This window comes from Crocodylus siamensis, chromosome 13, assembly GCF_052110815.1.
Source record: "Crocodylus siamensis isolate JL-2025a chromosome 13, ASM5211081v1, whole genome shotgun sequence".
In the NCBI taxonomy this organism is placed as follows: domain Eukaryota; kingdom Metazoa; phylum Chordata; order Crocodylia; family Crocodylidae; genus Crocodylus; species Crocodylus siamensis.
The window spans coordinates 33,189,658-33,215,421 of NC_143407.1; the positions used below are offsets into that span (position 1 = coordinate 33,189,658).

Genomic DNA, 25,764 nt, shown 5'->3' on the forward strand with positions numbered 1-25,764 from the left:
CCACCTCACAGCCCCAAGTACTGTAGGTGGCCCACCTATTAACAGCCAGCCAGACCTTCATAGTTGCCAACTTCTTTGTCCAGCTGTGCAACACAAAATGGCCAGTCCCTTGGCCTAAGAATCCAATCTCCAGATTGGAGATTGCGTATCAAACAAATCCCAAGGGAAGGAGGGAGAGGGACTTCTCTCAGAGGTGCAGTCTCTCTCCTCAAAACAGTGCTTTGCATAGTAAATGGAGGAGCCTCCCAGAAAAACTCTTACCTATCCAGCTTTCATTCCTAATCCAGACCCCAGCCTTTCCTAACCCCTCTAGCCCAGCCTCAGAGACTTTCTGTACCTGAAGAAGGGTGACTGCACCTAAAAGCTTGCTAAGAACATTTTTCCAACTACTGAGTTGGTCTAAAAACAGATATCACATCTACTCAAAAAACCTTGCCTGCCCATTTATTTGGGAAAATGCAGAAGGCAAATGTTATGAGCACTAGTGCAAAGTTCTTGATGCTCTTGCTAGGCCATGACTTGCCAGCTCTACTGTACAGTTGTGCTGCTTGCACTTGTTTCTGGACTGAACACCTTCAACATGAAGAGAACAAAAAAGCAGACCATTAGATCCCAATGGAGAATGGCTAAAATACCATCCACCTGAGATTTCTGGCACTTGCCAATACAACCAAGCAAAATCCTGGTGTCCCAAGAGCTGCTCAAGCCTGTGACACCTTTCCACGGGGTCAGCACTTCAGCAAGCTCTGTTCCCTCCTGCCACAGCAAAGCTGTTTCTGGTACCCAAGGAAGCCCATTTAAAACTAGCTTGGATCTTTTTACTTAACACTCCAGTTTGCCATTCAAATGTTCCCTAAGAAGCACAGCTGAGACATAATCCAAGTATCCCCGTTATCAATCCCATGCCTGCATCTCAAGGCCATTCTTTCTCTCTTGACAGCCACAAAACAGACAAGTCACTGGAACTACCCCACTTTATACCAGCTGAGGATGCCTCAACCTGCCCATTTGCAACCGGGGACACACAGCAGAAGGTGGTGGGGAAGTCAGAAGGATGCATTTGACTTTTTATTCTAATGGAGGACACACAACCCATGGAGAGAGTAAGCAGCAAACCTTCATCAGCTGCCTGAAAGCAAGGCAAGCGCAAACCAGCCCAGATGGACAGGGGTCTCAATCTCTTGCATGTTCCCACTGCCGATATTGCTCGGTTGTCACAGCGCTCAGATAAATTACAGCCCGACCTCAGTCACAGTAATGTCAAGGAGAAGACACTACTAAGATTTTTGTTGCAGATCAGCAGTTACACTCATCCTCCTCCCATACATGGCTCATTATAGATACATTTTGACAGCTGTTCTATATAAACCTATTAACGGATTAGGTTGCTATACTTGTAAAACAGTCGTGTGTGAGCATCAAAACAATTCTGAGAGACAAATAGACAAAAGCCCTTAAAAATGCATCTGTGGTATGTGTTTGAAGCTAGGGCATAATTTGCAAGAGGCAAGTGCCCCCACCCTGAGTGCACAGCTTAAAGCGGCAAAATCTTTTCCACTGCCTGCAACACAGCTAAATGTCCCCAGAGCTTCTGAACCTGTTTATTTTCTACCCGCTGCCTCCCCTCCAGCAGCAATGCTAATGCACCCCAGGCGGCTTTGATCCCGTCAATTATAGCTGGAGTAGCACTCCAACTCTTGTGGGGTGTATCAGGGCCATTGCAAACGGGCAAGGAATAAAGACAGGCTCGTGCTCCCTCAGGATAGGAGACCTGGACCCCAACAGAAGTGGGGGTGGGAAGCAATTTCGTTTGGAGCGAAGGGGTGGGGAGGGCATGGCAGACAATGACCATGTGTCTATCCAGGCGGGAGGGCTAATTATTCCAGGCACTGGCTTGATCATGAGCCTCTTACAGCTGGATAATTTCCATGCTTTCGATCCTTGTGTATTTAATGGTATTATTGGATAGGGCTCTTGGTGTTACTAGCGGGTGCTTAAGTGTGCTATAAACTCAGCTTTGCACGTTGGTATCATCACTCTTGATCCTGCCCTGTCTTTTCCACCTCGACATTTAACTCAGAGATGAGCTGTTTCTCTGCAAGATCTTTTCACCCCCCAGCTCCTTGCCTTACTTTTGTCCGGTTTCTTTTCAAGAAAGGACCATTCGGTCTTAAGAATAAAGAGCGGGCATAAGCTGAATAGGTTTGCTAACCAGGCCATTTTAAAAGGAAGCAAATCCTTTTGGTGCACTGTTTCTAACAGATTGCTTGAGATTTATTTTGTAAAGGCTGCTCCTGGCCTGGAATGGACAACTGATGTGGAGAGGAACGGCAAGCAGACTCCTCTTAAGCACCGAGTGCAGTGGGGCTGGACCCAATGGTCTGTAAGGTCCCTTCCAGCCCCTACAAACTATGAAAACTCCAACAAGGTAAAGAAATCCCCTGCCTTCACACAGGTTCAAACCTCCCTGAAAACTCTCATTTCCTGCTTCATAAGAAATAAAGGAAAGCGTCCAAAAATGCACTAGTGAGCGTGGAAAGCGCCTCACAACTGGTCCCCCCAGAATGTGAGCAACAGGAGTGCAGACCTGACCATTATGAGTGGGTCCCCCCCACTTTGACATGGAAGAAGGCAGACAACAGGAAGTCTTGGCTCTTTTTAATGCCCAGAGGTTTTTTGAGTCAAAATACCCATAACACAATTTTAGTAAGTGAAAGAACATAGGCAAGACACACTGCACCGTGCACAAAGAAGTTTTTGTGGCCTAAGTAATGGTCCTGAATCCCTAATGTCAGCAGTTTACTTCTTGGAGCTACTGCACCTGTTCTCTGACAGCATCAGGGCCTGTGTGCACTGTGTTTGGGTGAATAACATGGGTGAATACACCTTTTTCTTCCTGCTACCACCCTTCTGCTCCAGTAGCATCCCCACTTACACCCAATGGTTAGCAATTCTGCCATAGACAGAGCAGTGAGAGAATAGCCCAACGTTTCCTCATGTGAAATTTGGAGGCACATTACATTTTCCAGAAAAAGCAGCCTCTTCCAGTAAGTCTTAGCTAAATCCTGCATCTTTTAATTAATTCACATAATCTCACCAAGGCAAGCACTATACCCTGTTGAATGTCAGGCATCTCCATGAGGGCTGTATAAACTACTCCCATGTCCATGCTAGAGCACAAGCCATTCATGACAAGTCTTCAAATGACCATGCTCATTTGCAGAAGTGATTTCTTGGTGTCCTACATAAAGAGGCTGAATCCAGAAGGCCCTTTACAGAGCTCTGATACAGGCACAGAAAGTAACAAGCTTCTTTTGAAAGTTTAGGATCCATAACACAGGGTCCGTGCAAAACGGTACACCACGCAAGACAGGGCTGCTGGGATAGAAAAGCACTCAACCATCTCTCCCACTGCCACTTGCTCAGTCTAAAACTGCCGTAAGATACTGAGTGGGATGCGGGGCCAGAGGAAACATTTACAGCTGCCATGTGAACAAGTGAAACGTATTCCGAACACAACATCCAGATTAAATTGGAATCCTAAGAACATCTAGAGTGAGAGGCCAACTTATAAGAGTCCCTTTTAAGGGTCTGTGTAAGCCCCTTTATTTTGTGCATGAGAGTAAAAAAGTTGTTCCAGATCCAGAAGACAGCATATCAATCCACCAAGAAAGCCGGGAGCCAATATCAGTAAATCAAAGTGTGCCTTTCTGTTAATACTCTCTCATATGTTCTCATTTTATACATCCCTTCACCCAGTCAGAAGGTAGCCCTGGAGTATTTAAGCTCCATTCAGGAATAGTACTGCCATGTATCAAAGTGTCAAGAGACCCACCAGAGATGAAATCTGTCCTGCTGCTCTCACACCACAAGAATCAATTTTGTCAATGCCAGTGGTTACAGGCAAGCTGGCTGTGTTGCTGGGTGCTGCCCACATTGTGGCACTTGTTCCTGGATGAAGGATAACCAATGCCAGCCAGACGTGCTTTTGCCAGCCGACTTGAAAGTCAGCATGCAGACAGCATTTCCACTGTAGTGGAGACTAGAGGTACAGCTAAATTTGAGCCAGATGCAGGACAATGGCTTCTTTGCTCTTGTGTCACCACAAATAGGTACCGAGGGAAAGCTCCCTATACAGAAAAATATATATTCTCTTCTCTCTTGGCCCACTACAGATGAGACCTTGATTCATCCCCTTGCCATTACAAAGAGCGGAGGCAGCTGTGAATGGGGGGCTCTTCAACACCACTGAGGCAGGAGCTAAAAGTATAAGCAAAGACCAGGGGTATAGGTTACAGCCATGTTGGTCTAAGGACATAGGCAGGCAAGGTTCTTTGGGTAAATCCAGTATCTTTTATTAAACCAACTCAAAAAAGTATAAGCAAAGGGCAGATTCTCACAGGTATTTCAGTGCCTAAAGATGCAGGCAGCTGCACTAGGAGATGTCCAAAACAGGCCCAAGAGCCCATCTCTTCTCATCCCTATTTTGATGCATCTTATGAGGCGACATCAGCATATTCCTGACAAGTTCTTCTGATTTTGGATATGAAGTTCGCAGAGTAAGATCCAGAAAGCCTGTGGCAAAACTCCCAGGCCTTCACTCCCCAGAGAGTACACGGACTATGAAAGTGTTCCAGACATGCTGCTGGAAACAGCCTGGAGCCTCCAGGGTAAAGGCAAACTCAGTCTCAAGCACAAGATGCTGGTTAAATTGCACTGACAGCATTCTCTGCCCAAATAAGCTGAGAAGTGGGACTAGCTCCAGAAGGGAAGGGAGGGGTGTAGAGGAGCTGCCTTTTATCCAGGTACTGCGAATAAGGCAAGGAGCCAAGAGTTTGAAGATGTGAATTCTGTTCTCTGCTAGGGTACAGCCTTCCTGTATGACAGCTTTGTGCCTCAGCTACCCTCTCTGTAAAATGGAGATAATGATACTTCCCAAGATAGGTCCATTAGTGCTGATGAGCACTCGGGTACTACAGTCACATGAATCCTACGGAAACAATGAAAAAAATGAATCTCCATTCTATGAAGATGGGGGTAGGGAAAACCATTTCTTGGAGAGCAAGTTCACCACAGAGGATTATTTTCTACATCAATGGCTATATAGGCCATTACTATACTGAAATAAGCATGAGACATAATACAGTGAGAACACTAGCAATTTCTCTAGTTTAAATTTAACACCGAAACACACACACACACACACAGAGTGACTCAGGTTTTCAATTTTACATACGACTTTGCAGAGACCTAATGTGTTTAGAGAGTAAGACACGGTCAGTCTCGAGCCTGATTCTGCCTGCATGCAGGACCCTGATGAAGCTCAAAGGTCTGCACATGAAGTTTCCTGCAGGACTGGTTGGGATCATATACTACACATGATGCAGTGAGCAAGGGGAAAGCAGTAGGGAGCCAGTGGGGTGAGGAAGGGTGAAAGTTCCCGTGATAAGATCATGCAAGTTGTAACTGGTAGTTCATCCACTTCACATCTACACGCACAAACACAACACAATGTAGTAGGGTAAAAGCAGAGTGGTTTAATGGCCAAAACACTAGACTGGAGATCAGGGCTCCCTGCTCACCTGCTAGCAAGCTGTGTGACCAGGAGCACATCACTTCACCTCCGAGTCAGCTTCTCTTCTTGGCCTTATTTTGTCTTGACTATTGCAACTATAAGTTGTAGGGACAACCCCTCTCGCTCTGTGCCTATCCCAAAACCAAAGGGTTTCACAGCACTGACAAAGCACAAATAACGTACATGCACACTGCAATCGCGTCTTGCATCCATACAAATGAATGCTAACATACACCTGGAAATTATCACAATAAACAAACTCCTATGCACATGCATGCTGTACCCAAATGTAAAGCCTCTAGATTAAAATTTACTATCAGTAAACAGAGATTATCCATTTATCTGCACTCAGTCACATCTGGGTATTCAGCATTGTAAAAATATTACAGGCACAAACAGTTTTAATTTTCCATGTACCCAAAGAGAGCACAGCTAGCGCACAGACAATGTCAGTCAACACACATTTTTAAACTTTGATTCTTTTACCAGATGCTAAGCCACCAAATAAAGGAGGAAAAAAAATTGGAAACATGCTATGTTCCCATTCCACAAAAGATGAAAAGCACCTCACATGTCTGCATTATATTTATTAACATTTAAAATAAAAAAAAGTAGCTTGATTTTTTTTAACTAATTTGTTACTGAAACACAGTAGCTTATCAGGTGTTTATTTGAACCTTTGGATTAAGAGAATATTTTCACTCCTTTCAAATGACTCTAGGACTGGAGTTAAACTATAGGTCAAAATGACACTCAATACACTGGCCCGAGAACAATACTTCTCATTCAAATCCACAAGCCAGCCACTTGCACTAGTCATCCCCAGCAATTAATCCCCCAAGAAACACGTTTGATTAAATCTTTTCAAGCAAATCCTTTGCTTTGCTTTTGTTAGTTCACTTCTTGTCAACATCTATTAAAATATGCCTTTAATTCTCCCACAATCTTAAAAAACACCGATTCCACTGTCTTCAACTTTAATCAACTGTATGGCCGGCATTTTTCATTTCATAATAATGTGCTGTTTGGAATTCAAGAGGCAGGCTCAACATCAATCATTCGGCAAGAATTTTTCCACTGCAATAAATATGCAAATGAGGAAAGCCAGTCAGTCGTATTTCAGGCCCGACTTGCTAGTGTTTTAAAAAAGACACAAATTTATTAATTGCCGTTGGCCAGCGGAATCCTATTACTTTGGGCATTGATTACAAAGCTGTGTGAGTGATTATTGTGCAACTCGCGGGCTATCCAGGCATGAGGAAAAATTATTAAAGCAAGGCAGAGATTATCAACTCAGAATAACAATAAGCCTTAACATTTTAGGCCTCTAACTTCTTCAACAAAGAATTACGCCAAAGCTCCACTGTATCATAATTCCGAAGTCTGTCAGTATTACTGTTGGAGCTTGTTCTGTATTCCCCACAGCAGAACAATGTTAGCAGCCAGGGGAAGGACAAACACCCTACAGGTTACACGTGCCTTAACATGGAGCCTTTGGACAATCGTTTTTGCATTTTTCCCAACAACGTGGCCAAGTCTAAATAGAGCAAGGACACTATGACATATCCGAGACTCCCCATCTTGAGGATATCTTGGTAGCAGCTTCACTGCATACTGGGTTAACCTGTACTACCCCCCCACCCCGCAAAAAAAACAACAACAAAGGGGTAATGCAAAAAGCAGCACCTAGCACAGCCAGCTATAGCTGACTTAAGAGTCTTGACACAATCCTTGGTGTCTGATGTTTCAAAGGTGCTGAGTAGATGTCCACCTATCTCCCGTGGGCTTTACTGAAACTATCAGCCCTTGGGACAACCTCCATCCCTGTGTTTGTGAATCAGGCCCGAGGTGCTTTGGAATATAATGGAAGTTATCCAGCACAAGTGTTTGGTTTCTGAAATAAAGAGCATCATCAAATGACAGGCCATACGAAGAGAGGCTGAAAAACACAGAGAGAAGAGAAGGCTTGGAGGGGACTTGGTGGCAGCCTATTAAGTATATAAAGGGTGCAATATCAGGGCCTGGAGAAGCAGCTGTTCACCAAGGCACCCCAGGGGAAGACAAGGAACAATGGACATAAACTGCTAGAAGATAGCTCCAGACTAGACATAAGGAAAATGTGCTTTATGGTTTGTGTCCAGGGTCTAGAACAGACTCCCCCCAGAGGTGGTACAATAACTTACCCTGGAGATCTTCAAAAAACATCTAGATGCATTGCTCACCTTGTTGGGGTCATCTGACCCCAACAGTCTTTTCTGCCTAAATGCAGGGGGACTGGACCTGATGATCTTGTGAGGTCCCTTCCAGTCCCTAACATCTATGAATCTATGACAGTGGGAGAAATTCAGCCCTCTCCAAAGGGCCAGCTGAAGGTCTGCTCACATTTAAGCTCAATGGCTGACTTCAATGAGATTCAAGCAATGTACACCCCTCATGTGGGACCTCTGCAGAGGGGAATTTCACTCACTGGGCACAAAGGATCCAGTGCTGCAGTGTCCCATTCACATAAGGAGTCCTACTGATCTCCATGGAGTTACACCAATGAATAATTTAGCCCCTTGATTCCCATGTTACTCATAGGACTGAGGAGAGCATAACCACACAAGGGAGCAGCTCAGGAAAAAAACCATTTAAAACATTCAAGTGAAAAAGAACTTCAATGTTAGGGGAGGAAGAAAGTAACAGAAACACTTAAAAATGAGGTTCATGCTCCATTGCCTCAATCCTGCCACCCTGGACAGGGCACAGACAGGTCTCGTAAGAAATTCAGTGTTAAAAAAATGGGTGTTTTGCAAGACCGCAAACCTAAAGGAGGCAATGCTGCACAGAGGCCCACTTGGCCAGGAAACCCTACACTCGTGAGCATGTACAAGGAGGGAACAGGAAATGTGGAACTCCACAGACATGTAGACTGTAAGGTCAAAAGATCACCCATACCAACCTCCTGTGAAAGACTGAAAAATTAAACCACGTTTACCAAGGCAAGCAACAAGTTGGCTGCCTCTGAGCTTTTCTCTCAATGGAATCGATCGCCAATTGATCTGAGTTAGTGACAATATTTGCACGTGCTGGCTTGGATGCTTCGCAAGCCTGTGCCCTGGAACAAAGGTCCATGAAGCATCCAGGGAGGCATATACAAGTGTGTGTGTCAACTCCAATTAAACGGCCTCTCAGGTACCTTGTGAGGAGCTTGAATGTAGACACATCCTTCATGTGTGCAGAACAAGAACGTACTATGCAAACGCTGTCAGGGTTCAAATGCAGCAGGTTAGCAACTAGCGTTCCTCCTGGTATCCTCCACCTCCTGATCTAGAACTTACTTAAAACACCAATTGAGAACACCAACGCTGCCCACCAGATGTGATCAGGAAGGTAAGTAATCCCCTCGTTTTTTGTCACTTCACAGCAGCAAAAATCTGCCATCGCTTTCTATGCATCACTGATTGTTTTTCAATAGCCCCTAGCATTGTACCAACTACTCCATAGCTTCAGCGCCTTCTAGCAGAGAATCACCAGTCCCTTTATCAACAGTAATGGATCACGCCAGGGTGGCCGACCTGTAAGACATGCTGCAAGAGGCATGGACAGCCTCTGTATGTGGCACAAGGTAGATTGGGGAGGGAGGGGACAGGTAGCACAGCAGCAGAAAGGACAGGAAACTGAAGCCAGAGCAGCAGATTGGGCAGGGAGCAGAGCAGCAGACTGGGCAGGGAAAGGGGATCAAAACAGCACCTGCAGAGGGTGCCAGCTAATTTGCAGCACACCTGCCAAAAAGGTTAGCACCCACTGGATTATGCCGCAAGACACCTAGCCTAGGTCCCCTCTCCTGCCATATGCAAGCAAAACCCTGCACCTCCCATGAACTCACCACAGGGTCATAGCCTATGTTTCCATTCCCAGTGGAAGCATTCACTCGCTCCAATATATCTTAGATATTTAAGGTTTTCCCAGTGCAATCCCACAAAGAAAAAAGAAATGAATAGTCTGAAACTGCAATGTTACTTCCATTTTGCACGCGTGCTTCTGTGCTGGATGGCTGCCTCATGGTATGTGACAACTGTCACTCTTAGTGATTCTAATTCTCAACATCACCACCCCAACAACACATCGGTTGGAAAAATAATACATAATAAATTAACTGATTTAGCACCCACCGAAGTCAAAGACTTTCATTGTCTGCAAAAGAGTCATGTCCACAAAGAGAGCTATAGGAGACATACAATCAGATAAAGGGAGGGGGGGAAATGGAATTTTGGGGCTTATTGACCTTATGTGCATCGTTTTAAATCAAATTCAGTGTTACACGATTTGGTGAGCACAAAGTTTGTTATTCACAGGATTTCTGGAAAAACATGTCGGCTGAGCTATGTGTTTTAAGTGGCTCAGTTCAGACTACAATAATTGCTTATACCCAAACCTGGAAACAAGTTCATCCCTTGTATGCACGTTCATGACTCTCCTTAACATATTCAAGGCAAGAATGTCTCCGAATCCATGATCCCACTTCACACTGACATCTTGTAACCAGAGGCAAATCACCTAACCTCCTTGCCTCAGTTTCCCCAGCTCTATAATTTGATATGTGCCCATGAGTCCATCAAGAGCTAAGATCACAAGAAGTCAGTCATTTCCTATTTCACTTTTAACACATTTAGCTGTAAGTAGACATTATTTAAAAAAAAAAAAAAAAAAAAAAAAAAAGTAAAGCTGGGTCTCTAACTCCCCTAAGCTCCTCTGAAAAATCCTAGTTCACGTGAATATGGGCAGACAAGGTTCTTCGGGTCTGCCTATGCCCTTAGACCAACACGGCTATAACCAACACCCTGCATCCATTTGAATATACTATGAACACATATTTACTATCAGTACTATACTGGTTGTAAATATATATTTAATGCCAACAAAAAGCAGGGAGGTCTGAGTTGAGGGCACAAAACAACAGGAGGGGAGGTAAGTATTTTGCCAGGGCATGCGCATCAACTGTCTTCTACAGAAAGTGCAGCAAGATCTTTAATATCAAAATAGAGGAAATGGGACCTGCAGTATGACTCTTACTCCGTAAACTGCATGGTACTCAAGTTAGCTAGATACTCTGGGTCAGGGGAACGTGTATGATCAGCTCCTGAACTGTGTACATGCTAAGATGTTCTGTGCAGGGACAGGGAAGCTCATCTGCCCCAACAGGTCAGTAGCAGAAAATTCAGTGGAAATTTACTACTAACTTCAATGGAGTGGGAATAAGAAAACCAGACAACCCCCCGCCTACTCCCCCAAGATGTCCAGCGAGAACAGACTGACCAGGCAACACACTGCAGTATGAATGGTTTGGTATGCTGCAACACCACTCATCTTCCATACCAAAGGCCTTATACAGAAAGGTGCTGAATACTCTTCGGTCTCACTGAAAATAATCAAGTGAAGAGGCTCTGCTCCTTGCACAGCTAGGCTTTGACATGGGAACACAAGACCCTCTGCATACTTCCCGACAGCCTGCACCCTTCTTGGAGCAGGGACTGCCAGCACCCTGGCCTCGAGAAGTGAAGCACCAGAGCCATTTAAATGCAATCTGCCTGCATTGCTGGCTCATGATGAATTAAAAATACCTTCCCTTTTTTTAAAATTTGCTTCTGGACTTTCTGTCTTCTACATGACAGCACTAAAGAAACTGGGGAGGGAAAGGGGGGCAGAACCTAGGTCCTGCTTGCCTCAGAGTGCACAAGGGGTTATAAAAGACCCACCTGCACCTCCACCCACATAGTGATTTAACAGAACAGCCTTCCTTTGAGTTTAGGTGCTCAACCAAGCAAGGTTGACTCCAATGAGAAAAGGTTAACTGAAGATGAATTAAACCAGTTCAGCATGCTGGAGATTGTGGCTTTGTTGCAATTGGGATGACTCCCCTCCCAGCCTGAGTGCTGCACAATCTAATATAAAAGAACAGTTAAGAGGTGAGAGATGCCTTCGCTAACAAAATAGAACTCCACCGGTCAAGACCATCCATTCAGATGTTCACTCAGAAAAGCAAGGAGAAACCCTCAGTCCAGGAACCACCTTAGGCTATATCTTTGTCAGGTACCAAGACTGGGAACAAAGTCAGCTCCCAAACAGGGAAGCTTGGAAGAAAACCCAGTGTAGACGTAGTGTTACATCATGCCCTGAAAGGTAACAGCAGGGCACGCTAGATAGGCTTGTCTTTTGAAAGAGATGAAGTTCCAATCGTCATTTCCCAACCCCGTCATTGATCTGCTGCCCAGGACAGTACCACTTCTCGACCCCAGACACAGCTACATTTCCATGACGGGAAAGCAACCAGACTGCAAAACACTTCCTTCAGGGAGGCCAGAAATTGCCACCTTGCACAGCATAGGCACAGACCCAGCCACCAGCGTGTTCAGCCAAGTCCCAAGAAGGCTTATAATGTACTTTTCCAAGTCTGCTTTTCAATACATGGTAAATAGCAAAATTAGGGAATGAACTCCTCAATGTGTGATATAGGTTACTTTGCAATACTGGCTTGGTATTTAAGAAAGCGGCTATAGTAAGATGGTTAGGAACAGAAGCTCCGGTCACACACACTTTGTCAGTGGATCATGCTGCCTCTCCACTTCATTTGGCTTTTACAACTCAGGCAGTGCATGTGCAGTGGCTCTCTGCTCTCAGGCCTGCTAGGAAGCCCAGCAAAGCCTTGTGATATCAAATAGCTTCACACTTGCCCCACAGCTCGCTGGCCAAACCTGGAGAACACTAGGCACTGATCAACTCCAAAGTGACTTCTTGGAGCTCAGCTCCTCGCATGAAAGGCCTCATATGAATCGCCAAGAGAGGATTTTGAGACAGAGCATTATAAAATTAGAGAAATTACAGAAACGCTGCAAAACCTAACATCTGTGACCCTGCCCAATTCCAAGGCACAAGTAGCAAAAATATTTTCAAAATATACCAGTATGTAACAGGCTTAAGTGGAAAAAATAAGATTGCATCTCTCAATGAACTGACAGATGGAACCAGAGCACAGGAGCAAAAACTGTTAGTTCAGGGACTGCTGAGAAATTAAAAATGAAAACATAAATGGACATCTACTTTCTTCAATTTCTATTAGCGCCTTGCTTTTTGCAAAAGCCCCACCTCAATTCTACCATGCTTTCAGCTCCACATCTACTAGTTATGAGATTAATGCTCTGTACTGCTTAAAAGCTGGAATTCCCAGCTGTTTCCCGACAACATGAAGTATTGGTTTCTAGCTCTACTAGCTATTGAAATATCATCTACTGAAATTAAAAAACGGGGGGAAAAAAACAGGTTTTAACTGAAGTCAGAAGGGGTAAGGGGAAAGCAGGACTGTAATTGGAACAGAAAAACAAGAGCTATAAAACAATGTTGAGTCTCAGCTATCAAGGACACATCCAGCATGAACTCCCAGCCCTTGTAGACTGAGAAATCATGCCTTAAAGCTCTCCAACTAGCTGTGGTTTTCTGGCACTGAATCAAGATCTGGCAGAACAAGACCTAGACCCTGGAAGTGTTTAATTTCTGACCTCTGCACACGGCCCTCACTAATACTACCTGCCCCCCCCCCTTGCCGTTTGAGGGAATTGTGCCTCCTCTTGGAAGTTCAATGAGAAAGAGCTTTACTCCTGCCCTCCCCTGCCCAAAAAGCCCAGATCCAACACACAGGAACATTAGCTGCAAGCGTGCAATCTATGTGGAGACAGAGAATAGAAACTTGCACCCTACACTCCTTTTCTATATAAATAATGCAGGGATCCTGCGGGAACATGCCAGGGATTGGAATTTTTAATTAATGGGTCTCTTTAATGTGCAAATCAGGAGCAGATTGCAAATTCTGGCTTGCATTGATTATGAAAAACATTAATTGAACGTGCAAGACCCCAAATGCAGGCAACATCTCATGCCCTGGACTAGACTGGAAGATAGGGTACAAGAGAATACAAATCTATCTTGAAGGAACAGACCACTCCAGGCAACAGCACCTTAGAAATTTAAACTGTGAGAGTTTATAGGTAGAGTGCATTAAACATTAAAACATTTGCACTGCATTCACAGAGCAACTACTGCAACAGTAGAGTATTAAAAGACTATTCAGACTTTCTCCATGGATGCAAAACAGGAATAAACATGAGCTCTATGACCATGATCTGATGCCCAATTTGTATGTAAAAAAGGAAAGGGAGGGGGGGAACAGGATGGACCTGGAGCATAATTAAGGATTTTAAAAAAAAAGAAAGAAATAAAAATAAAAAGGAAGACAGCGCAAACAAAGCAATGCTGTCTCTTTAAACAGAAATTCATCCTATATAAATTATGGCCATAAACTTTTCCTGCAGTGCAGCCTAATTAATTCTTGTTCTATACACAAAGGGAAATGCTGGGTGACAAATGGGTGTGAAGCCTGAAAGCTGCCAGGTCTGCAAAACATTTTCTACTTCAATTTATAAGCAATTTTGCAGTAAATCATCCACCAGAACCTGAGATCTCAGGAATCTGTGAATATCCAAGGCATGTTAGATCGCTTACCAAAGAGCATAAAAATCTCTCCTTTTTCAAGTCTCAATACCAAAATCCAGAAGCTGTGTAAGACCTTGTTATTCTCTGCTTAAATCTGGCTTTAAAACTGCAAGCAAAACTTAGGATAACTTCACTACTGGCTTTTTAATACCCTAGATCCCTGACCGAATCTCACTATTGCAGTTCCCCACAATGGCCGAGGATGCACTGTAGTAGTACCAAAAGTGAAAAGAGCCATTAGTGTGTTCAAAACATTCATCCTTCCTCTGGACACTTAGGAGCGTGGAATTCAAGCAACAGTCACATACAGGGAGAACTCAGATAAAGGGTGAATTAGAAAATGAAGGTTTGATTTTTGAAAAGGCCCAAACGGGGGTTGTGCGCTCAGCTCCCACTGACTCTCAGAGGAAGCTGAGCCCCCTTGCTGCGCTTTGTGCCTTTGGAGGAGAAGGGGAAAAAAAACACTTCTCCACACATCCAAGTGGGCAAGGTTTTTAATTAAGTTTTTACATTGTTGAAATCAATGGGCTCATGCTCCTCTAAGCACCAAACCATTTCCCCTTATTATAAAAAAGACCAAGTGCACATGACTTAAATATTGCTCCAAGGAATTTCTTCACTTAATTTGGAGACAAGCATTTGTCCTGCACACGCTTCCCTAAATACAATAATCCAACGCAAAGTAGTGTTGTATCTCATTCAGTTACCATTTTTCTGTACCCAAAATCTTGCCTGGTGAAACTGAAGTGCGTCCAAGGACAAGAGTATTTACAAAGCTCTTTCTAATTTTAATCACTGTTAATTCATTAATATTCAATACACCCTTGTGTAAAATCCTTCCCAGTAAGAGGCCAACAAAGTGTAAGCATATGCCATGAGTTAGTGACAGAGTTACGATGAGAACTCAGAAGTCCAGAGGCTTACACTGGACAACAGTTTGTAGAAAAATAAAACACTTATTCACGCAGAAGCCGCTGTTTCTTCTACTCCAATGTTAGAACTCTTGATCAGCATGCATCTAGGACTGCTACTGGATCCTGATATATGGTAAGTGACCTTCACAAAAGGATTTAGTAACTCAACTCAAATGAGGGAGATTTTTTTAAGCATACAATTACAGTGGGTACTGTCCTTTGAGTTTTACCAGGTGGTGATTACTGGCTTGTCACAATAATGAGCCAGAAGCTCCATCAGCAAGCTTATGGATTCATGCTTACAATACCAGGTACAACAGAGTGACAGGAAGATGACTCTCTAATACTTAATACTAGGGGTGCACCGATAAAGATTTTCTTAGCCGATACTGATGGCCAGTAATTAACCAGCCATATTTGCTGATACCGATCCCACAGCCGATTTACAGGAATGCATCCCAGCAGTGTGGACAACAGCATCCGACCGGCAAGTCTGCAGAGCAAAGGGGCATTGGGAAGGGAAAAGGGGATAGGGGGTGTGGGCAGATCAAGGCCCGCACAGTGAGAGAGAGAGCAGGGCAGGGGTTACGGCAAGCATTTCCCAACCAGGGCAGTGAATGGGACCCTGGGGCTGGGAGCGAGATGGAGCCATTGGCAGCTTGTCCAGGGGGCACAGGGGGGTCGGGAGGGTGGGAGGTAGCTCTGCACCACTGTGCACACTCCCAGGGGAGGCATGTGCCCCCCCACCCCCGAGCAGACTGCCCACCATCGGCTTGGGGCCAGGGGCCTCTTCCTGGCAGAGGAGTAGGCCGGGGCTGTGCATGGGGCAGGCAGCGGTGGTACTGGGAAGGGCGGCTATAGCCCCCCAGACCCCCCCCTCCCCCCAGCACTCCACCTGCTTGGGGCACTCCGTCCACCACATGGCTCCTGAGGGAAAGACCATGGAACAGAGTGCCCCAAGTAGGGGCGATTCTAGGGAAGTTTGAGGGGCTATAACCACCCAAAACTCACGTATCCCCCCATAGCCATCCCCCTCCCAGCGCTGCAACTGCCTACCCTGCACAGCTGAGCCTGCCCCACCCCTGCCACCTCCCACACCCTCTAGACAAGCCTCTCATGCCTCTGCCCCGTGCCCTGGCCCGGGGTCCCATTCACTATCCTGGCTGGACAGCGCCTGTCCCTGCCACAGCTCATTGTGGCAGCCTCAATTTGTGTCCCCATACCCTTTCCCCCCATAAACTTACCAACAGGACGCTGCTCTCCAAGCTTCCCAGCTGCATTCTTGGCCATGTGTATGCTGTGGCTGCACGCATGCATGGGGCATTTATCGGTGACATTATTAGCCAAAAAAGCCAATTGCCAATAATGTTAATTTTCCTGTTATCAGAGTCAATCTGATATGCCACCAATATAATGTGCACCTCTACCTAATACACAAAGCTCTTTGTATCCTTTTGTGAAATCCTCCAGGATCAAAAAGTCCATCTGATCTAAACACCCCATGTTCTATACTTCTGATGCCATACATTTTGGCAGAAGCAGCTCTGCACAGCAGTGCAAGACATTAGCAAGATTCATCAGCCAAAATTGTGGCCCTCATTAAAAATGAATGTATTGTAAGCTAGGCTGTAAGAATTGCAAATGACAACAAGAGAAAAGGAACTTGTACTCTGTCCTTTCAAGGATATTAAAACACAATATACAAGAGGTTATATTTCGTAAGAAAGTTCCTGACCACGTTTTTGTTAGAAATCATTTCTATGGCACCAGAAATACAGAGGATGCTTAAAAACATAGATCAAATTCCTGCCCTGAGAAAATGAGAAAGACAAACATGACAGAAATCTTGGCCATAGGCACATCAACAAGCAACACAACACACTAGATCCATTGGTCATGCTCCAGGTTTTATCCATTGACAGAATTCCTTAGAAACAAAAACAATCAAGACATGTACCTGGCTGTTCCTCAAACATTTTCAGGGTACCTTTTAGGAACCCAAGTGATAAAGACTTTAGTTCTTCTGTTCAGAGATCATTCAACAACTGAATAAAGATAAGAACAAGGAGTCTGAACTCCAACTACGTCACTAGCAGTATCATTCCAATAGTTACAGACTATTCAGTTTAAGACTTTAGGCAGGAGGTTTTACAACACTTTCAAAATCTGTTAACTTTAAACCTTGTTAACCACATAAGAGCCTTGATCTCAGTGACATCCTTGCCAATAAGCTTTCATTGACATTCCACCTAAAAACTTTTCCTTGAACTGACATCATCCTGTTAGTCCCAGCTATAGCCTATAGAACCTCCTTCCCTGTTTTCGTAACTCAAATACAGAAAAAACACAAACTAAGGACCACAGGCATGTTGGTTTATGGTACTGTGAGCCTTCCAGGCCAGATTATGAAAAAGCATGGGGAAGAAGTCATAGAATAAGTTACTAAGCAGTGGATTTCCCTTTAAACTTTCCAGGCAAAAAAAATAACCTCTTTGCTATAACGTATACTATATTATACTCCGTGATCTTGGACGTATTTTGCTTATGGGAAATATCAAAATGTCAACCATTGTTTCTGTTAAAGGTCTTTAATGATATTGCATTTTAGACCCGTAATGAAACATGGTGCTTGCTGCAGTTTGTAATGCATCTCATTAAATCCATTAATAACATGCATTTCACTAAAAGGTCAACTTAGTATTGTTGGAAGTTTGCCTTTTTTTTCCCTTTAATCACTTCATTTAAAGCAGCAGAGCTAACTTGGCAATATAAACTGCCTTACCTGCTATAACTAGAGATGGGGTGAGGAACTTAACATGCTGAGACCAGAACCAGATGTAGTTAAGATTTGACTGTGCTAAAAATTCATGAACCAAATTCATTAACTGATTCTGCCACCTTGAGACAAAAATCTCACGATATTCTGATATTATCACAACACACACACACAAACCTGCACTAGCAAGCAAAACCGTATAGCAGCAATTCACAACTAAGTGTCACGTCACCTTGGGGTGCTTTGAGATCCTTTCAAGGGTGCCACGAAGCACCATACAATGCTAGCACTGTTAGGTGTGCAAACCTGATTGACAAAATTAACCCAGAGATTTCAAATAGAAGACTTAGGGTTAAAACCATTCTGACCTGTTGCGATCTTTCTGGGTTCTTTGCAACAGAAGAATAGCTCTAGTATTTTCTTTGTAGTCAAAAAGCAAATTAAAACTAAGAGCTGGCATTTTCTGAGGGGGTTTTGAATCTAACAAGTAGAGGTATACTGATATTTTTTGGTTTGATACTGATGGCTGATTTTTAACTCATCACATTGGCTGATACTGATCCGATTCCAATATGTAGCCTGGCAGCATGGAGAGCAGCATCAGCTGGTAAGTCTGTTGTGGAGGAAGGAGTGACGGGGGGAGTAAGGGGCATGGGGGTGGGGTGCAGATTGAGGCCCCCATGGTAAGGGAGGGAGTGGGGCTGGGCCAGGCGCTCCACAGTCGGTGTGGGGCACGGGATGGAGCTGCAAGTGGCTTGTCCAGGGGGCACAGAACAGGGTGGCTCCCCCCACTGCTTACACTTCAGGAGGGGATGGGGGGCCATGTGCCCCCAGATCTGCATGCAGGGCAGGGCAGGCTGCCACTGTGGGCTGTGGCTGGCGCCAGGATCTTCCTGGCTGAGACTGAGCCAGGCTGCACTCGTGGCAGGTGGCGGCGGCACTGGGAAGGGGCTATGTGGGGGCTGCAGCCACCCCAAAATTTGCCACAGACCCTCCAAACCTTCCTCCCAGTGCTGCTGCTGCCTGTCCTGAGCACAGTCCGGCCCAGCGCCCCCACCAGGAAGAGCCCAGTGCTACCCCAGCGGCAGCCCACAGCAGCAGCTCGTCCCACACACAGATCTGGGGGCTTACGCTCCTCCCATGCCTTCTGGGGTGTATGCAGCAGCAGGAGCCACCCCTCTGCCCCTCCCCCTGGACAAGGTGCTCGTGGCCCTGTTCCTTCTCCGCCCTAGCTGTGCAGTGCCTGCCCCTGCCCCAGGCCAGCCCCATTCCCTCCCTCACCATAGGGGCCTCCACCTGCCCCCCCAAAACCTCCTCCTTTCCACTGAGCCCCTTCCCTCATAACAGATTTACCAGCTGAACCTGGCTACTCTCCATACTGCTGGGCTGCGCTCCTGGTCACCTGCATGCTGCGCTACAGCTGTGCACATGCACAGACATTTATCAGCCACATCAGCCAAAAAAGCTGATTTCCGATGCTTTCAATTTTCCTTATACCAGTGCCAATCCGACATGGGACTGATGTATCGGTGCACCTCTACTAACAAGGGATACCTTGAGCGTACAAAGGTTGAGAACCACTGCCTTAGGGTATGGACTGGATGCAGAACCAGTTCCAAAGGAAATGGCTGGGATCTGCTGTTCCAGTTTTCAGTACACAGCTCTAAGAAAGCCTGTTGACATCACTCTGGTATTGCCTGTAAACTAAAGATGTATTGGAGCTGCTCTATAGACTTCTCCAGGAGAATAAAAATGAGGCACAGGAAAAATCCAGAGCTAAAGCAGTTAGGAAGTAGAGAGAACTGCAAGTTAAAGAGTTAACCAGTCAGTGAGCTTTCGAATACTGTGATACACATCTTCATTGTTCAAAGTTCTGGAAGAATACCCTATGTAGTTCATTATTTTAGCCAACCTTCTGGTCAATGGGACATAAAAAATATCTTGTAGAAAAACATTCTCTTATCTTCTGTAGAAGAGCTGCATGGATTTTAGGTATGATAGAAGCAACTAAGATGGAAAAGGGAAAAAAGTACACTTTCACATTCATTGCAGATGACATTAGATGTATACATTTCTGCACTTTAACTTGAATGCCATTATGGAGGATGTCTAACTACCAGTTAAACAGATCCATTTATCAGTGGATACTAAGGGGCTAAGCTAAAACACACTGAAGTCAATGGCAGTAAGCTCTGAATGTGCCGTATATACTTACTGCATTTGGTTTCTTTAAGAGAAGCTTTACTGGATCAATATAATTATTAGCATTACTTAAAAGTAGATGAAGGGGATCTTTGCTGTCTACATGGATAGCAGGCACCTGGCAACATAGGCTCATTTGCTCTCTTCCTCTCTCTTGGGAATCTTAACCCTAGTGTCATGCTGCACACAGGCCAAGGGGAATCTCCATATTTGGCAAAAGACCATCATGGAATTTTTGACATATGCTTCCCTGTTGCAGACAAGACAGACAAAGACAAGCCAACTTCTTTTTACAGGATATCCCACATGGTGGAAACATCACATAGGCCGCGTCCAGATGAACGTGGCTGCACGGTATGTGGCAACGCAGACATCTGCGGTGCCACATACTATACCTTTAGGTGTTTTCCACACTGCAAGGGAGTAGCACAGAGGTGGGGAGGGGGGCAGAATATCTATGGGACCAAAAGAAAAGAAAAAAAACCTCACAGAAAAAAAAAAGCACAGTGGCATGTGCAAGGGCAGTGTACACTGCTCAAAACCAAAGCCTGGCCACGCTTTGGTTCCTGGCCACGCTCCACACAGCAGGATCGCTGCTGCTGCAGCCCCGGGAGGCCCCCCAGGACTCCAAGTAAGGCTGCTGGGGCCAGCGCAGTGCCACTGCTAGTTCTCCCTGGGGAACCCAACATCCACACTCATGTGGCCATGGCCTTACAGCATGCCCATCCCAGCACACTGGCAATGCCCTGAACTAATAACTAATCATTTGTAATGTTCAACAGGAAACAAAGCTACATTTAGCCTCAATCTAACATTTCCAGCCCTGTTGTAGTGTAACAGAAGTCTACATTGCTGTAACTTCAGCTGAGAGATCTTCAGGCTAATATAAGTAATGCTACCAGTCAGCACCAGCACTGCACATGACCTAATTTATAGGACTGTTGGTACAGCACTGCTTTGATCGTAGGCTCTTTGGGACATGAATTACCTTGTTTTGTGTTTAAACAGGGCCTGGTCTATTGCTAAGGCCAGCACAAGAGACAGCTGCCACTTAACACTGCTCCTGAGCTCTCAAGGTCCTATCTTTCCCGTTTCCAAACATACCCCATCAGTGATTTTTCCACTTGCCAACAGAAACATGGAAGGCACCATCCTTACTTCACAACAGTTGATGACAAAATAGAGAACAGGGGACTCCAGGCAAGGACAGCCTGCTTAGCTGACACCAAAGTAACAGACATAAGAATTCTTACTGTTCTTGACAGCGTTGGCAAACTCTTGTCCGCCTTCTTTCTGAAATACTGGAAACATGTCTGGTTGTGGAAGCTGGTTGGCCGTTATGAGTGCCTTCTGCAGTTTGATTCTCCCTTCCAACAGCTGGTCCCAGAGAGCTTTGTAACAAAGGAAACAGTAAATTGTATTGAACGTTTCACAGCATTTACTTGCTTGCTTTCCTGCGATCTTGCTTCCTATAGACTCTCTGAATCAGAAAGCATCCGTCATTTGGTTTTGCTTTCCTATTTAAAGGACATGCTGCAAATGGAGATTTACAAGTTAATGAGACAAGCCTTTCAGCTTCCCAAACAAAAGACACGCACCAAGGTTTCTGCTAAAATTTGCAAGAAAAATGCAACTCTTAAAGATGCTGAAGCGGAGATAGCCCTGGCACCAGAGAGGACAATATATCAGAAGGTTACCACAAGATCATGGCACCCAGTATCAATCCAGCTGCCATACAGCCTGGCACATCCAGGAAAGCAAAGCTGTGGGCTGCAGGGAAGAACAGATTATGGTATTAAAAAGAAAATCCCCACTAGATGGGAGCAGACAGTCAGTGTTTCATGACCACCATGGTGTTTCTGGGCTAAAAGGGACAACTGGGCAAAAAAGTTAATGATGGTCCTAGCAAAGTAAACACTTAACTACCTTTTAAACCCACTTTAGATCTAGCTTATTACAAAGGACAAGAAGGAAGGTATTTAGCCACCACTGCAATCCATCATTTAGATCCCCAGTAAATGCAAAAGCTATCATTTTGGAGGAGAAGGCCCATGAGCTGCTAGCAAACTGACATTTCTTTCCCTGCTCAGCAAGCCAGGACAGACATTTCTGAAGCATCTGAGTCACTGTGCAACAGACATGGCACTGAAAGTTCCCATCTGTGATGGGATAAGCTCAGTAAACCAACTGCTGGCAAACATGCCCAGCAACAGTTAAACTCCATAGTACAGGCAAGGCCATAGTCTACAGAGCACAGTTGGTAAAACATTTGTAAACTGCTAGGAGCACTATAGCACAAGCACACAGCATGCCGCACACATGCTAATAGGCTGAAACAGTCCTTAGCATGCTCAATTTCTCTAGTGTAGGTAAGGTGTAAGGCTCATCAAAACACAAAGCAAATTTGATATACAAACCTATTTGGTTTTTCACAGCTTTTCCTTTTTCTACTTCTTCAGCCACTTTTTCTTTGGAGAAAGTCATCACCGCTCCATCATCTTCACTTGCTTTTGCATCCTCTGTGTCCTGCTCATTTTCATCCTCAGACTCCTCCTCTTCACTTTCCTCTTCTATGCTGGCATCATCTTCATCCTCCTCTTCACTGCTACCCACGTCATCCATCCCCTCTGTAAATTTCTCAAAGTCACCAATGTTCTGGAAACTGAACTTTGGTTCCTTAGCAGAGATCTCTTCCTCCCCCTCTTGGTCATCTTCTGTGTCACCATCCTGATCACTGCTGAGCTTATCATCCTGACCAGGTTCACTATCTTTACTGTCTTCTTCAGATTCTTCTCCTAGACCTTCACTGTCAGGGTTCCTTTCATGAGATGTCTCTTCATCTACTAATAAGAAAAGGAAAGAGTAAAACAAAAGTATTGAATTACAAATTACGGCTGCTGTCCTGCAGTGCCTCCTATCTTGGTCCAGCCAGTCTGGTCTCTCTCAGTTCAACGTTCCATATAACCCTGGGTACAAATCTGCCCATTACTTGGGCTAACCAATGGGTTCATGAGGTGACATCTGTAAATTGAAACCTTTGCTCACACTTTTCTGCAGTAACAGTCACTGCAACAATGATTATCAGAGCCATTGATTAGCTGACAGACTTTCACATTAAATAATGAGACAATGTTAAGCAAACAAGGTGATCAAGCCCTGCTACATGCATCTTTATAATGAGAAATTGTAGTACCTCAGCACTAAGCAACTAGTCCCCAAGATATGTCAATTTAAAAGTGGCAGCTCAACACATGGTTCACTTTCCATTTCTTGCCAGGTCACTAAAGCTGGCTGAGCTTTTCTGAACCCCTCACTTGGTCACTGGCCTCTCTGAATCTCCACAGGGCAGCCGCAGTGTTGGAGATTTCCCTTTCTGCACTTCAGTGGGACTAAAGCACTTGGTTCAACAGGGACCTAAAGCTCCCTTCTACTACATTAGTGGTGAAGGACATGCAGTGGCTCACCAGATGTCGCTTCGTGCAGAGGCTCTGCCCAGAGTTCTTCCTGCAACGTTTTGCGAGATATAGCTCTTCCACTGTACCGCTTATCAGCTTCCCAGAGGGGGGCCAAGGCTTGTTTCCGTATGTTACCGACAGCAAGGATGTCGTCTTCAGTTTTGCCTTCATCAAATTTGTCAATCACTCTGGCAGCAGTGGCTATGAAAAAGAAAAGGAGTTTTAAAGAGGTTGGATTTCACACAAAATGCAGAACCCAAGTTGGCAGGAGACAGGGAAGACACTCCAGATTTAAATATCGACAATCTCCAACAGATTCAAAACTAAGGACCTCATGTTCTGCACAGCCTAGCCTGTAAGGCTTGCGCTAAAGAGGAATCTCAGCTAACTATAAGAACCAAGACTCCCAATAAGCTACTGAGTAAACAGAAAGGTTTCTTTTCCTTAAGATCCCACAAAAATAAAGGAAGGTTCCGAGACCTTTCACTGCCTGATGTTTGCAAACCCCCTTCCAATATTACTAAAACCTTTGTGGAAGAGGAGACTATGACTAAAAGTTATGCAAACTGATTCCAACTATGCCTCTAGCTGTCCTCTGGACTGCTCTTGAGCTATGTTGCCATAGAACAGCAAAGTTCAACATCTTGAACAAAAGCAAACCAAGCAGCGCTCCCCAGGTTTGCCATCAAACACCAAAGTAGCAGTATCAAGTTCATGTTGCGCAGTGAACACCGGCCTGCATTCACTCCATTCTCCTTTGGGTACCAGAGAGAATCAGTCAGTACAGCCCTGCATGGGGGTCTCTGAACAGCAGGAGCCTTTGGGAGAAGTGCAGCCCATCTGGCTAAAGGACGCAGCAAAGCTTGAATGTGCTCAGTGCATGCTGAGAAATTAACAGGAGGAAATCTGTGACTTTGAGTGCACTCTGGGCTCTCAATACATTTATCACACACTTACATAACTAAATGCTTTAAAACAACTAAGGAGACAAAACAGTTTTATTACCATTATTTCCCTCCTTCCCCAGGCCCCTTTTGCAGAGCAGAGGGAATTGCTTATTCCAGCAAACAGGGATCATTATAACATGCTCCCTTCTCTTTATTTTCATTCATGCGCAAGGCACCCCATATGCAAAATTATAGGGTTAGGATTGTTCAGCCAATCGAGTGATCTGATTGGCTGAACATTGCTAAGTGCTTTTCTAATGTGTATTTGAGAATGTTAATGCCTCATTTATGTAAATTGTTTACTTGGGTGGAGGGAGAGGGGAAAAAAAAACACAAGCCACAGGGGATACAATGTCTTATTCTCAAGCAGGCACTGAACTGCAAACTGCGAAAGAAAAATCAGGAGTTTCCCTGGGCCTGTTCGGTTGGAAAGTCATCCTTCTATTGAGAACACAAAGACAGTAAGTTCTGCAGACTTCTTATTTGTAGGGAAACTCACTCCCGCACACAGTAAAAGGCCTAAGGCACTTCTTAAAACCCTTAAGAAGTTACTTTACCCTGCAGTGAAATGAATTTCACCCACATATTGTTTGCAATGTCAGCCAGCACAAAGTACATGTAACACATCATATCAAAGAGTTATGTAATATGGTGGTTGATATCTTTAAAGGAGGTGTTATGTATTAAGACAAAGCAGCTTACACATTTCTGCAAAAATAAGGGTTGTGTTGTTACCTGGAGCTGGACAGCTGCACCTAACTCACGCAGAATATGTTAATTCTGTGCATTATACTAGGGGCTACAAGCTCCAAGCACAACAGGGACACCTGCTTAAATCTGGAGCTATACAGACTCACAGTAAGAGATGGTCCCTGCCCTGCAGAACCTGCAGTCAAAACAGGCAAGGCAGAAGAGAGATAAAAGGGGAAAGAAGTGAATGATTTGTTTAAGGTCCCACAGAGGGCAAGGGCAGAACTGGGGCCTCTCATCACACTATTCACTAAGCCACAAACACACAACTACAGTACTTTCCAGAAAAAGCTACAACCGATCAGCCTGCCTTCACCCTCTGTGACAAGAGGGCAAGACACCTGGCACCAGGGCAATGGACTTTGATACAAGGGAGGAACTGGACAGACAGGCAGAGAGGACAGGTACCAGAGGACCTGCAAGGCCACATATGCAGGTCCCATGGCAGGAACATCCAAGAACTGATGTTAGGCAAACACAAGGTCAGACGCAAGAACTCATTCCTTCAGAATTAGACAAAACTTAAAAATCTCACCCTACTTTGTTTCTCAATGGTTAATGAGATTGTGTCAGCCTGACAGGGTATTACTGTCACACACAACAGTATGAGTCAAGTTAA

General features: G+C 44.8%; 1 protein-coding gene across 2 annotated transcripts in view; it reads right to left on the minus strand.

Annotated features, from left to right (window-relative positions):
• AATF (apoptosis antagonizing transcription factor) overlaps positions 1 to 25,764 on the minus strand; it is a 72,921-nt gene that overhangs the window by 43,994 nt on the left and 3,163 nt on the right. The window contains exons 2-4 of one of the 2 annotated variants that reach the window (XM_090025376.1): positions 23,458 to 23,649; positions 22,411 to 22,833; positions 21,247 to 21,384 (exon numbers count right to left, since the gene is read on the minus strand). In XM_090025376.1, coding sequence (XP_089881502.1) covers positions 21,247 to 21,384; positions 22,411 to 22,833; positions 23,458 to 23,649 — 753 coding nt within the window. Of the gene's footprint in view, positions 1 to 21,246; positions 21,385 to 22,410; positions 22,837 to 23,457; positions 23,650 to 25,764 lie in introns of both variants that reach the window. The other variant, XM_090025375.1, reaches the window with a different exon arrangement.